We start from the raw sequence: 13,373 nt of genomic DNA on the forward strand, positions 1-13,373 counted from the left end.
GCGGGGCTGCAGTTCCTTTCGGGCCTCGCCAGACGCGCAGCGCCAGTCAAAGCCGCCGCGGAGCTGACGAGGCGAGGAAGCTGCCCCAGCCGCCCCAGCCCGGAACGCCGAGAGCGCCGCCGCCGCCGCCGCCTCCTCCTCCTCCCTCTCCTCTTCGCCGCGTCGTCCCTGTCCCTCTCGCCCGCCCAGCGCCATGGTAAGACCCGCCGCTCGCCCCCTTTCCCACCCCCCCGACCGGCCGCCATCTTGTCTCCCGGCCGCCATTTTGTGGGGGCTTCCTCGGGGGAGCCGGCGGGAGGGGAGGCCCTCTGTACCCCCCGGTGGGATGGGGGTCCCTGTCCTGGCTTCCCTGAGGGCCCTTCCCCTCGTTCGCGGGGACCGAAGGGGAGCCCTCAGGCACCCCATCCTTTCACTCCGGTGCCTTTTCTCTCTTCCCCCATTTATCCTCCCAATTTCTGGGGCTGGGGGGGTGCCCCTCTTGCCCCCCACCCTGCAGTTGAGGGGGCTGAAGGAGCATCCCCAAGGCCCCCTCTGTGCCCCCCAGCTTAGAAGGGAAGCTTTCTTCCCCCCCCGGCTGATGGTCCCCCGAGCCCAGCTCCTCCTCCTGCCCTCCTGCCTGCCTGGGAATGGGGGCAAGCCCAAGGTGCAGCCCCACCGCCCCCGTCCTTCTGCACCCATTTCCTTGCCCTCATCTTTCCCCTCCCCCATTGCGGAAGGTGTCCCTCCTCGAGGGGAAGGGGCTCCCCCCGTTTTCTGCTCGAATTCCTCTTCCGGCCCAAACTTGCCCTCTTCTAGTTTTCTCTGCCCCCTAATTCGTGGGGAACCCGAAATGTAGCTTCCAACAGCCTCATTTTCTCCCCTTCCCCTCTTCAGATGGGGAGGAAGGGGCTCCTCTTCCCTCCCCCCCCCCCATCTGGGTGCCTCCTGGTCTGTTTGCCTTTGCAAGTAGTGAGGTCTGGTGGCTTCTTGGTGTATTGACCCTATCCACCCAGCTGCCGTGGTCGCTCTATATCTGGAGCCCTGGGATTCGCCTTCCCAAGATGGCTCGAAGACAACAGCCTCATTATCCCCGGCCACACATGGCCGAGAAGGATGGCCTGTGCGTCTCTGCGCGCCTGCGCTAAGGGCTGTGCAGTGGGGGCAGGAGAGGAACTTAGGCCAGTACAATAGGAGAGTTACTGCGCTCCTTTCTAGCCCGCGTGGCTAGCTGCTGTGCTGTGGAAGGGGATGATGGGAACTGTCACTGGTGGGGAGCGTAGTGCTTGACTGTATTGGCTGGAGAAGACGATGCGCCTGGAGGAGTGCAATTCCCTCCCCAGTTCTCAGCTGGCTATGGAGCATGGAATAATGGGGAATGTAGTCTCTGTACCTTTCCCGTGATCGATGCAGGGGTTCTAACTTCGATTACTTCTCCCTCCCCACCTTACACCTTATTTTCCTCTCCCCTTTCCATAGCTAGAAGGATATAGATGGGGAAGAGAAAATAAGCACAGAAGATCCTTCTTTGTGTGTGTTTAGGAGAGTAAGTGTGACATGTGTGCAAGGAATTACTGTATAGCCATACTGTGTTCTCAGGAAGCCCCCTAAGTTCTGTGCTGGCAGCCCTCGTTCTGTTCTCCCCCACATCTGATTCTGCACCTGCACCCCTCTCTCTTCCTCCTGTGCATGGGCCTGCCAAAAGAGTCCTTCCGGTCTCCGCTGGTGGCGTTTCTGGGCTTCCAGTTTGCTTCCCCCCGCCCTTTTTGTTCAGGTCTCAGTGCTGCTATTGGAACCCGAGCCTCTCTTTTTTCCAATTCCCCCCCCCCAGCTTCTCGGTGTGTGAAAGAGCTGGGCTTCCCCCTTCTTAACAGTGGGATCCAGAATGTCCCGAATTCTGGTACTGATGGTGATGCCTTTGCCTCCATCCCAGAATTTCTGTTTGCAGCCACTTGCCAACCTCCCCCTCTCCCTGTCTGCGGCAGGGCTCAACTTCCTTTTCTGCAACTGAAGCACCATCTGCCGAGCTGGCAGCTTCAGGCCACCTGCTCCTTCGGCCTGTTTTTTTCCTTCCCCAGTGAGCTAGGATTGGGCTCCAGCCTGTCTCCCCTCCTGCTTCCTCCCGGGGCCGTGTGGGGAATCTGGAAGACCAGATCGCTAAAGGCCCTCATTGGTTCATCTCCTTTTTCTCAGCTGGTGCCACGCCCAGCTCTTTTGCCTTCTGTTCCCCAGTCGGCAGGAGCTGAGTTCGCATTCGGATCTCTTCCTTTCCTCTCCTGATGGTGTGTGGGTCAAGTGGGAGCTTCCTCTTCGGCCAGCGTGTGCGGCCTGCCCTGCTCAACTCTTGCGTCCTGGTGAAATGTTTACAAGGGCTGCTTTTAATGAAGAGGTTGAGATTTTTGATTGAGCAGGCTGGAGGAAGGTATCCATTTCATCTTACATCCTGTGTCCTCCAGCTTTTTGAGCAGGCTTCCCAAACTTAGCTAGCCTCCGCAATCCCAAATATGCCTCCTGGCTGTTGGGGTGGGGAGGTGCTGTAACATGCAATGCCTAAATGCACCAACCATATTCTGGCTTGGCTGAGACAGTATAGATTGGCTGGATTCCTACCCTGAACAACAAATAATCCAACCCCGTTTTTGCCTAGCCTAGCACGTTGTGCAAAGTCAGCCTCTGTCCTAAAATATCCTACAGATAGACTTTTGTCTGCATCAGTTGGTCAATTCCCTTTTCACAGCAAGGAATGCTAGTCGCTGTGACAACGGTGACTCGATGAAAAGGAGGTTGAGTTGGGCGGTGCGTTCTTTTGTGGGAATCCAGCCCTTGTCTTGGTGTGTTGTGTGAACTAGGATAGAACATAGAGCATCCTAGCCACTGGTTTGCAAGCTGTGCTTTTTGCTTTAGCATATTGTGTGAACCTAGTGATTAGTGGATTGTTCAGTAAACTTGGTTTAACAAACCATGGCGTAGCATGTTGTATAAGCTTAGAGTGTGCCTGAATCTCCCACTGCTTTGTAACCGTGTACTGAGTAGCTTGGGGAGTGGGCACCCATTGTCCTTGTCCTTGATTCCTCATGCTTTCTCTTTCTGGAGACCCCAATGGGGCCAGTGCTGAGTGTTTTTTCCCTTGGTCCCCTGGACAGGCCTCTGGGGTCACTGTCTGTGACAAAGTCATCCAGGTCTTCAATGACATGAAGGTGCGCAAACACGCCCCCCAAGAGGAACAGAAGAAGCGCAAGAAGGCTGTGATCTTCTGCCTGAGCGAGGACAAGAAGAAGATCATCCTGGAGGCAGGGAAGGAGATCCTGGTGGGCGACCTGGGAGACACCGTTGACGACCCCTACCTGCACTTTGTCACAATGTTGCCCCCAAGCGACTGCCGTTATGCCCTCTACGACGCTACCTATGAAACCAAGGAGAGCAAAAAGGAAGACCTAGTCTTCCTCTTCTGGTGAGGCCCCCTTCCTCCTCTCTTGGCTGCTTCAGTTCTGGCCAGTCCCCCCCCCAACCTTTTTCCTTAGTGGCTAAAGGCCGAATAATCTGAGGAGAGAAGCTGCTTTCCTCCCAATTCCTGCAGCTCTCCTGATTGAAATTAAATCAAATCTGCCTTCAGAGGTATTAGTTGGCCTGAGCGCAATCTTGCTTGGAGGTGGGGACTTATCGGCCTCTATCTGAATTTGGAATCGGTTGCCTTTAGCGTTTTGTCCTTCCGTGGTTGACCTTGGAAGCAAAACTGCTTGCCTCTGCACCATTAAAGATGTGGTTTGCCTCCACCTGGGGCCGAGGTGGGATGCCACAGTGCCTGGCACCTCACGTGCTGGTACTAAGAGCACTTGAGGATGAGCTGTCCTCCCCGCTGGTGAAATTAAAGCACGGTGGGAAGATGAGTTCCTAATCCTGCATGATCATCCCTTCCAACATCCATGACTGGGGGATAGACTTCAGCTGCCTCTTCCCAGTTTCAGAGTGGTGCGAGAAAACAATAATTAACTTGCATGATTTGTATAATTGAAGAACTGGAGACAAGGGGCTGTCCGGTGTGGGGAGGAAATGTGCCCTTGGTTGCAGCCTCTTGGCCAGCGCAGTTGGAATCTCTGTGTACGAGGGTGCGCTGAGCGCAGTCTAAACCACTTCCTGCTGTCCGCCAGCAAGACTGCAGCTCCCCCCATATCTTGACAGCAGGGCCAGAGGCCTAGTGCGAATGTGGGGAAGCTGCTGGGCCCTCGATGTTACACCTCCCAAGATCACTTGGTGGCGGCCATGCTGTGTATGTTGCTGGGAGTTGTAGTTCAATAGCAGCGAGGCTCAGGGGAAAAAATGTAATGCAGGGTCCCCGGGAGGGGGTTGCTCCTTTTGGGAGGAGACCCCTGTTTAATTTATTTACTTACGAATGGCAGCTTCCATAATCACGGTTTTTGAAAACTCGCTGCTTCCCCCACATCGTCCTTGCAAGAATGGCAGTTTGTTTGACAAATGGCGGGGGGCGAGAAGGAGGCTAGTAACATACCTAAGTGTGAGTGCTTCTGTGTCTCCCTGCAGGGCGCCCGAGAGTGCCCCTTTGAAGAGTAAGATGATCTATGCCAGTTCTAAAGATGCCCTCAAGAAGAAATTTCCAGGTGAGAGCTGGCAGATGTAAGAACCTCTTCACGTGGGGGCAAGGGCCAGAGCTCCGACGTCTGGGCCCAGGAGCAGGTGACGCTGCTGGGCACCCCCAGCTGTGCCTTGTCACTGGTGCCTTAGAGGAACGGTTCTCTCCCAGGTCACGTTGGCATCTCGTTGGAGGTTATAAAAGTTGCCCAAAGTGAGAAAGTTCTCTGCTGCTCCCCATTTTCCCGGAGGGTGACACAGCTTCCAGAGTTACGAAGAGGAAGCCTGTTGAATTAAATAGTAGCCCAAGCAATAGTCCCACGTGAACTGCTTTGCAGTCAGGCTGATTCATTTGAACTTTAAAACCCCCTGTCCTTGGGAAAGGCTCTGGGATGCTGTGACAGAGCTGACCAAAGGACATGTCGGCACGGGGCTGATTCTGAGTTGGGCGCCCTCACAACGCTTCAGGGTGCTTTTGGTCTCCAAGTCCCTGGCATTTTTTACTCTCCTGCCTCCCAGTGTTGATTTGCTCCTGCAGCCAATTTGGGTCTTTCCCCCTTCCTGTCAGTCTCAAACCGCATCGGAGAGATGCTGGGCATTTAAATGTTGGAGACGGCTGTCATTGGCTCTACCAGTCTTGGTTGGGAATTCTGGGGTACGGCTGTCTCCCCCTTTCCCGGGAACTTGATGTGTCCCATGCGAGCATGCATGGTATGGCTTGATAGGAGAGGTGGGGGCTTGAGGGGCCCACACTGTTGTCTCAGGTGGGGGAGACAGCAGCATTTTGCAATATTTTCCTGCCACTTGAGTCACTTCTGGCTCCCTCTTAGATCTCAGCTGTAGCCCAAGTTTGTTCTCTGAGCTCGTGGCTTCTCTGCCGGGGGGGGGGGAGGAGGGCGGCAGCCACACAGGCGCTCACCTCTGTCTTCCTCTTCCTTGCAGGGATCAAGCATGAGTGGCAAGCAAACGGCTTAGAAGATATCAAAGACCGCCAGAGCCTAGCGGAGAAATTGGGCGGCAGTTCCGTCATCAGCTTGGAGGGCAAGCCCGTGTGAGACCCCCCCTTCCAGGTCCCCTGTCGTGCCAGTGTCTCTGAAGCTTCCATGTTAATGGCCCCATGCTACTGTTGGGGGGTTGGGGGGGGGGTCTCCTTTTCAGTTCCATTCCAGTTTTCTGCCTTCTCCATCTCCCCAGCCTGGTGCTCTCCTTCTGTACAAGCAGCTGGCTTGCAGCCTGCAGCTGCTGTTGAAACTTGCCAAACGTGCTACAGCTTTTTCACTCTCCTCTCCAGCTCCCTTTCCTTCTCTCTCCCCCCCCCCTTAAACCCTTGAGGTGACATTCCTGAGGGGGCCTCCATCCTTGGCTTCTTCCTTTGCCCCGTGGGTCCATCTGCTTCCTCCATTCCACTCCCGGTCAAGGACGGGGAGGTGGGTGAGCATTGAAAGGTTGGGATAGGGACCCTGATTCCAGAATTAGTCCATTTCCAGTGTGTAAAAAAAATTTTTTATTGGTCTATGTGTGTATTGAGAAATTGTGGAATGGAAACTGCATTCCCAACCCTCCCCCCTCCCTGTGATTCCCCCCCTTTCTTACTGCCATCGTGGCTCTGTGCTTGTCTGTAGTACTGTGTACAAAATGAGATATTGTGGAAAAGTTGCACCCGTCTCTATGTTGGGGTGGAATTAACAAAATATGGAAGCAACACCAAGAACCTTCAGTAATAAAAAAAAAATGCTACCTTTTGCGTGTTGGGTCGTTTTTTTTTTCTTCATCTTGAGCTTTGGGGAAGGGGCTTAAATTGAATGCTGTGTCTCATCTCAGTGTTTGGCTCACCTTGAGTTAGCGGGATTGTTGAGCCAAATCCTGCGTCTGCTTGTGAGTCGGGAGGTATGCAACATTTCTTCCCTTTTTCTCCCCAGTCCAGTTTTCTGTCCCAGCTCTGTAGCCATTTCAGTTCTGAAAGCTCGTTTTACGTTAAAATTCTGCCCCGTCCCACTTTGCGCGTAAAAAATGGTGGATCATTGGATGATCCGGTGGATCATTCCTTTTCTCTCTCTTCCTCCATCTCATCCCAATTTAAATCCTACATTTGTTTAACCACGCATTTGATGAAGTGAGCTGTGGGTCACACGGGTTTGGCCTTCTAATAAAATTTGAAAAGGTGTTCCCGGTGTTTTGATTTTTCCGTAAATGGTAAGTTTTAGGCAGGCAAGGGGAAATTCACAAGTTTCTGGTGTGGTTTCCTTAGGGGTGGACATAGTTAATATCTAACCAGGCAGACTTTGGGGTTGGGGCAAAATCTCCAGCAATAATAGCTAATCGAGGTTACTCCCTTGTACTCTTAATGATCAGCGAGCCATCGCATTTCACAAAACAGATTTCCCCGCAGGCTGACTAGAAGATCACATCCGTCTCTGTTAAGATGGGTACAAGCAGGCTCCAAAAACCTCGGGGAAAAGTTGGTGGGGGGCTTTGATTGTTGCTCTGTGTGAGTGAAGTGAGATTTGTCCAAGCCAGCTCGTGGCACGATCACGGTCCACCCGAGGCTTGGCCAAACGGATTGGCCTTTGCGCGGGCAAGCTCCGATGTTGAGCCGCCCCTCCTACCATATTTGCAAAAGGTGAGTTCCTTCTCTTGCCCAACTCGCCGCACCATCTTCCAGGGACAGACCCACAACCCGGGCTTGCGCTAATCAAATAATCTCAGTTCTGGGAAGGGCCGGCTTTTCTATCAAGGAGGCTCTGCGCAGCCTACCCGCTTTCTCTCCGTGGGTGCGGCTGCTCCCGTTCCTGCAGCCCCGCCAGGTGAGACCAAAGTCCTGGCTGGGTGGGGCCCTTGCAATTTCAAACACTCATCGGCGCCTCCGGCACCCCGAAGCTGAATCACCTTGGCGCAGCCCGGCTGATCTGCCTGGCACGGCAGCGGAGTGGCAGGGCACCAGGCAGAAGAGAAGCCTGTGTTGCCCTTTCCGGTGCCCTTGAATGAAACCGCTGTTCATCCCCGCAGGAAGAGATCACAGGTCTCAAGGCTTGTGTACAGATCTTGCTTGGAACGGCACAGGACTCTATTCTGCCACGGCCACCTTCATGTTCTTAAGTCTGAACTATTCCCAAAGGGTCTTCCTCTTCCTCCTCTGCTCTTATCTTCTCAACCATCCTGCGAGGTAGGCCTAAGATTCATCAGTCTGTTACATAGTCTGGAGGATAATTGCGTTTAACTAGGCGGAATAATTCACGGGGCGAGTAATTGTATTTAATGACGCTGGACATTTGGAAATGCTTAGCAATCATATCTTGGCTATTTCATCACACTTTTTAAGTTCCTACGGCTTCTGCAGCTGATGGGAAGAACACACAGATGAGTATTATTCAAATTAAACTGAAAACAAGCAAATGAAACGATACATATATTTGGACATTGCAAAGTGACTTTAAAAAAGGAGAGTGACAATAAACCCTGCAGGTGGTTTTATACGTTGCACTAAATCCTTAATGCGGATGGTTTGGTTTTGGGTGGGTGCATCAGGTGCAGAGCCAGCCAACTGTGGTTTATTCAGTAAACCATGGTTAGGGAAACATGGCTTTGTGAGATAGATAGCCAGAACCATAGTGAATTTGGAAATGAAATCTCCCCCCAAGAAGAACAAGAAATTGCATTCGGATATATTACCATAGGCAGAATAATGACTCCAAGAAATTTGATGATTTAAAAAAAAATCCCCCTTTTGTTGGAAAAAAACTCAAATTCCTGTCCATTCCCACTTGTAGATGCAGTTCACATGGCATGCCTTGAGTTTAACCATTTTAATCAGTGTTTCTCAACCTTGGCCACTTTAAGACACGTGGTCTTCAATTCCCAGAATTCCCCAGCCAGCCATGCTGGCTGGGGAATTCTGAGAGTTGAAGTCCACGCATCTTAAAGTGGCCAAGGTTGAGAAACACTGATTTTAATGGATCTATCTTATCTGTAATCCATCCTGCCTTCAGTTCCTCCATACAGTGACCAACTCTTACCCCACAACCCTGCAGGGTAGGCTAAATTACCCAAGTTTCCTCTTTAGCTTCCTCAGCTTCGCAGGTGGCTTAACCCAGCCTCCAGTATGGAGTTAAGCTTCGCTTCCCTTTGAAAGCAAAAACGTCCTGACTAAGGTTATTTTTCCACGGCTCGCCAGGAAATTCCCGTTGGAACCCACCTTCGGAAAACGGAGCATCTCCATCCTGCAATGGAAATGCTGGTTTCAAGCCGACTTCATCATTTCCTAACAGCCCGAGCGCCAGTCACACAGCACGTTTGCAATAATTTACCCCATTCCCTTTCTCGGGGGGTTCCTAAACCCCGGGGCAGGGTTTCGTGTGTTGTGTGAACCCAGACCATTGTGGCTTGGGTGGGAAACCAGGGTTAAGCAGACCCCGGTGCTGGGTATGATAGAAGCAGGCTATGGTTTACCATGACGTGGCAGCCAGCCACGCATAGATTGGTTCCCACGCTAAGCATTTTGAATGTATTTGCTCAAATCTCCATTTTAGGGCATCTCTCCTGCCCAAAGGAAACCCAGTTCCTGAGCATGTGTCGAAAGAAATGCTCCCCTTCCCCCTCTCTCCGTCCTAAGCCTGTGGTTAAGAATTCACAACCTAAATTGGTCTCTCTCTCGATGATGCATGCTAGAGTCTGTTTCTCAAATGAGTCACGCATTTCATTTGCCCTGTGAGCAATCCAGGGCGTTATTTTTTTTAAAAAAATGTTTATAGAGAGTGCACCAGAGCATGCACAGAATTCTCCCCCCCCCCCCCAAGGGACCCCAGACGTCTGCAGCTTTGGGATGCGTTTTATATATCTATTTATAGAATAGACGCCTAGCAAAAGCGGGCAGGCACTCATCTTGCAAAAATGTAGGAATTATTTGCAGTTGAATTAGAGCACCCTGCTGGGGGAAGTGAGGTCATCCCTTGTGAAAAATGGCCTTCTGCTGCCCTCCACAGGCGCCACGGCATTGCTGCAAACCCGAATTTCGAGACTCATTCTTTCGACTCAAATTGCTGAGGATTGCAGACTCACCATATGCCTACCAGGCTCAAATCAGGTTGGGTGGTTTGTGGTTCGCCCTATCATGGGAACGCTACCAATGCCGGGTGACCGAAACTATCGCAAACCATATTACGGAATCACAGGATTTATTTAACTTTTTATGGGAAGTATAGAAACCAACCCAAAGAGAAAAAGGGAAACCGGTTAAAAGGAAGATGAATAAAGAAGGGATTTTTAAAAGGTCAAGGCGGTGAACGTTTTCCGATATACCATTAATAAATGAAGAATGACTGCATATAACGCTTGGCTTTAAATGACTAAAAATCGCTATTAAGCTTGAAGCAAGGAAAAATACCAAGGATCGTGGCCGACCCAGTATAAAACATCCCAGAAAATTATACTGAGACAAAAGAGAGTGTCTGTTCCACCTTAACAAACATCATGAATTTGAAGTGTGAAAAAAAACCACTAAAAAAACCCAAATTTTGGAAGAATTGCAAATCCACGTATCAAATTGGAAGGGGTCTTAAAACATTATCCAGCCTGTCCAGTCCAGAAATCCATTCCAGGGCAGCATCATTTATTTGTCGGGATATTACACCTTCTCCAAATAGCCACCCTCTTTTCTTCACCTGGGTTTAAAGTGTTGTGCGAACTCAGCCAGTTTGATTCAAGGTTGGCTAGTTTGTTTTCCGGCTTCCTCTGATTTTGGTGGATTTTTGCACAACTGCCGAGCAACAGCTCCAAGAAATTTGGGAGAATGAATGGAAAAAAAAAACAAAGCAGAAAACCAAGCTTTTTGGTTGGTTGGTTAGCTTTAAAAAAAAAATCTGTCGTTTTTGCAAAGCCTCCATTTATTTAGCAATTAGATCACCCCAGAAGGCTTCTGCTGCAAATGAGGCAACCCCTTCAAAGAAAAGTGGTCCGATTGCAAATGGAACAAACGCGACACCGTTTTTTTTTCAAGGACAACCATCTGGTTTGGCAAAGGGAATGATTTTTTTTTCCGCCCGAGCCAAGCCGACGGAGCAATTCTCATATCAGCAGGAAAAAGATGGGATCGCCCCATTCCCAAAGGCTCCCCCTGCACTTCACCCCCTTATGTTTAACCAGGTTAAGGCAAAGTCTAGCAACATCCTATGCTCGGTTAGGCTCATTGTGTTGGGCACAACCAGCGGGTTGGGTTAGGGCAGAGGGCAACGTATGGTGTGAACCCAGAAATTGGATTAACTCGATAATCAGGGTAAATTTTTTTCTTGGGATGTATTTATTCTTAAGGTTGTTTTATACTGTATTTTAGCTGATTTTATTTCTGCTGTGAACTGTCGTGTCAACGAGATGGGCGGCGACACATTTGACATATAAATAAATAAAATGTGAAATGTGCTTTGTGAACAGAACGACACACTCGCTCAGTCTCACACACACACTGCCTTGGTACATCTGTGTGCGTAGTTAGGTATGTAAAAGTATGGCAAATACAAGAATAATAAAAGCGGTATCTGCGTGGGTGGGTGCCTGGGTGAATTCTACCCTAAAACGTAGCATTCCGAACAGGGATAAGTAATGATAATTTTTGCAGGAACCCATCATTGCCTAAGCTATGTGACCTCTGGCAAAATGAGCTCATCCAACAAGCAACATGACGCTGCCTGGTCTTCCTGGCCAGTTCAGAATGAGGAGTTCTTCTGCTTCCCAGCTTCGGGCTATTCTCTTTTAGCTGGCTTTACGGAATTATTGTCATTATAATTAATTATCTACATGTACTAGAATAACAGGACGTAGCACTGTCCCAGGTCATGGTTTGGATTGCGGCCTGTGTTTTCCCGGGGGCTGGTTCCGACGTTGGGGCAACCCAGGCTTTGCGCCTTGGACATCACAATGATGGCTTAGCATCTGGCTGGCTTTTTCAACAATCCACAGGTTGGCACGAAGCCTGATGCCGGGCAACAGGGGTAAATCTAACTCAACCGGAAGGGAAAGAAAAGCCATTCGGGGTCAATAGCTTGGCATCTGGGGCTCTGCAGTTGCCCCTGTTAGGGCTACAAAATACGAGCAAAGAATTTGAATTTTCTCTACCTTGTCGCTGCCATAAACACAGCTCTGGAGTTTTGTATATAGATCTGGTTACCTTACCTTTGGGGGCACCCACAGGCTGAGTTTAATGGCAGTGGCCCTTGAATGCCATCTGACTGGATTTAGAGGTAGACTTCTCCTGCAGATGGAAGTTCTATTAGTGTGGCTAAGAACATCAAAAGTCTTCCTTGTTCAGCCTTTTGCCTGCAACCAGATCCCTTTGGGAAGCGAAGTCTCATCTGGATCATACATAGTGATCAATAACTAGGACCCCCTTAAGGCTGTCTCATCTCTGACTTGATTTCCTGCCCCATTTTTAAGCCGTCTAACCCAGTGTTTCTCAATCTTGGCAACTTTTAAGATGGGCAGACTTCAACTCCCAGAATTCCCCAGCCAGCCTGCCCCTCTTAAAGCAAGGTGGTTGGGGAATCCTGGGAGTTGAAGACCACCCATCTTAAAGCATGGTGGCTGGGGAATCCTGGGAGTTGAAGTCCATTCGTCTTAAAGCATGGTGGCTGGGGAATCCTGGGAGTTGAAGTCCACCCGTCTTAAAGCACGGTGGCTAGGGAATCCTGGGAGTTGAAGTCCACCCGTCTTAAAGCACGGTGGCTGGGGAATTCTGGGAGCTGTAGTCCACACACCTTAAAGCTGCCACGGTTGAGAAACCCTGCTTTAACCCTATCTCCGCTTCTTTATGGAAAAACAAAAAAAAATGTCAAGAATTGGGTGGGCTGCCATTTGCCTCCCTGGCCGCCAGGGGGCGGCATTTCATCCTTTTAAAAATCCTGGAATAAAATTCGGGAAGTTCCCTGCCTAACCCTCCTTTCTTCTCCCCCCCCCAATATTTTTTCCACCCTTGGATTCTCTTCTCGGCTCCCCCCTTTCCTCAGCCTGGGGCTGGTTGGAAAGGAGCCGGTCGAATGACGGGGCGCTGCGTTTCGCACCAGGAAAAAACTGGGTCTCGGGGAAGGAGACGTGCTGCAAAACCGTTTCGCGAATTTCTTAGGGAGGTCCAGTTCTGGGCATCCGGCGACCTTCTCTTTCTTTTTTTTTTTCCGAGCACGGACCTGGGAAACGTCCCATGTCTGAGCGTGCAACTCGGAGCTGTCAAAATCCCCCAGGAGTTTGGCGTGTTTGTTTTTCCAAGAGGAAGAACCAGCTTCCACTTCGCCTCGGAGCAGCGGGGGAAAGCCTCGCTTCCGCCCGGCGTGACTCGCAAAACCGCCTTAAGCCCGCCGGGCTCCCGGGGCCCTTCGCCGCCTTGCAAACCGTCCCGATGCCGCGCAGCGTTTCGCCACCCCCACGCGCGCGCGTGCAAATGCACACCACACCGCGCCCCGTTGTACCCCTTTACGAGGCATCCCCGCAGCGCGTCTCAAGTTCCTGGGGCATTTGACAACTTTTTCTGCCTTCCACGGCTGGCTGGGGGGGGGGGGAATACCAGAGTGGGGAGGGGTTCCTTGAGGTCATCCAATCGGGCCCTTTGTTCAGGGCAGCCACCCAGTTTACCTTCTTGATGCTGTCCAGGCTCTGCTGGAACCTTGCCAGCATTTTCCCTGATTCAATTCTCAAACAGCTTTTCCACTCAAGCAACTTTTTTGTAACATTCACTCTGGATGGACTTTCATGGAACCGAAGCGTATCCTTGCAACCGCCATCCGTTCTGGAAAGACACGGATCACATCCTGACATTCTTCTGGGAGGCATCT

General features: G+C 51.0%; 1 protein-coding gene across 1 annotated transcript; it reads left to right on the forward strand.

Annotated features, from left to right (window-relative positions):
• On the forward strand, positions 1-6,300 carry CFL1 (cofilin 1). The gene is made up of 4 exons (XM_088137432.1): positions 1-196; positions 3,120-3,427; positions 4,516-4,592; positions 5,506-6,300. The coding sequence occupies exons 1-4, from the start codon at positions 194-196 to the stop codon at positions 5,616-5,618; spliced, it is 501 nt and encodes a 166-aa protein (XP_087993558.1). The 5' UTR covers positions 1-193; the 3' UTR covers positions 5,619-6,300.
• The last annotated feature ends 7,073 nt before the right edge of the window (positions 6,301-13,373 follow it).

The sequence above is a fragment of the Python bivittatus genome, unplaced genomic scaffold (genome assembly GCF_059951505.1).
Source record: "Python bivittatus isolate LINGU-HERP-01145 unplaced genomic scaffold, Pbiv_v1 ctg000180_np1212, whole genome shotgun sequence".
Taxonomy (NCBI): Eukaryota; Metazoa; Chordata; class Lepidosauria; order Squamata; family Pythonidae; genus Python; species Python bivittatus.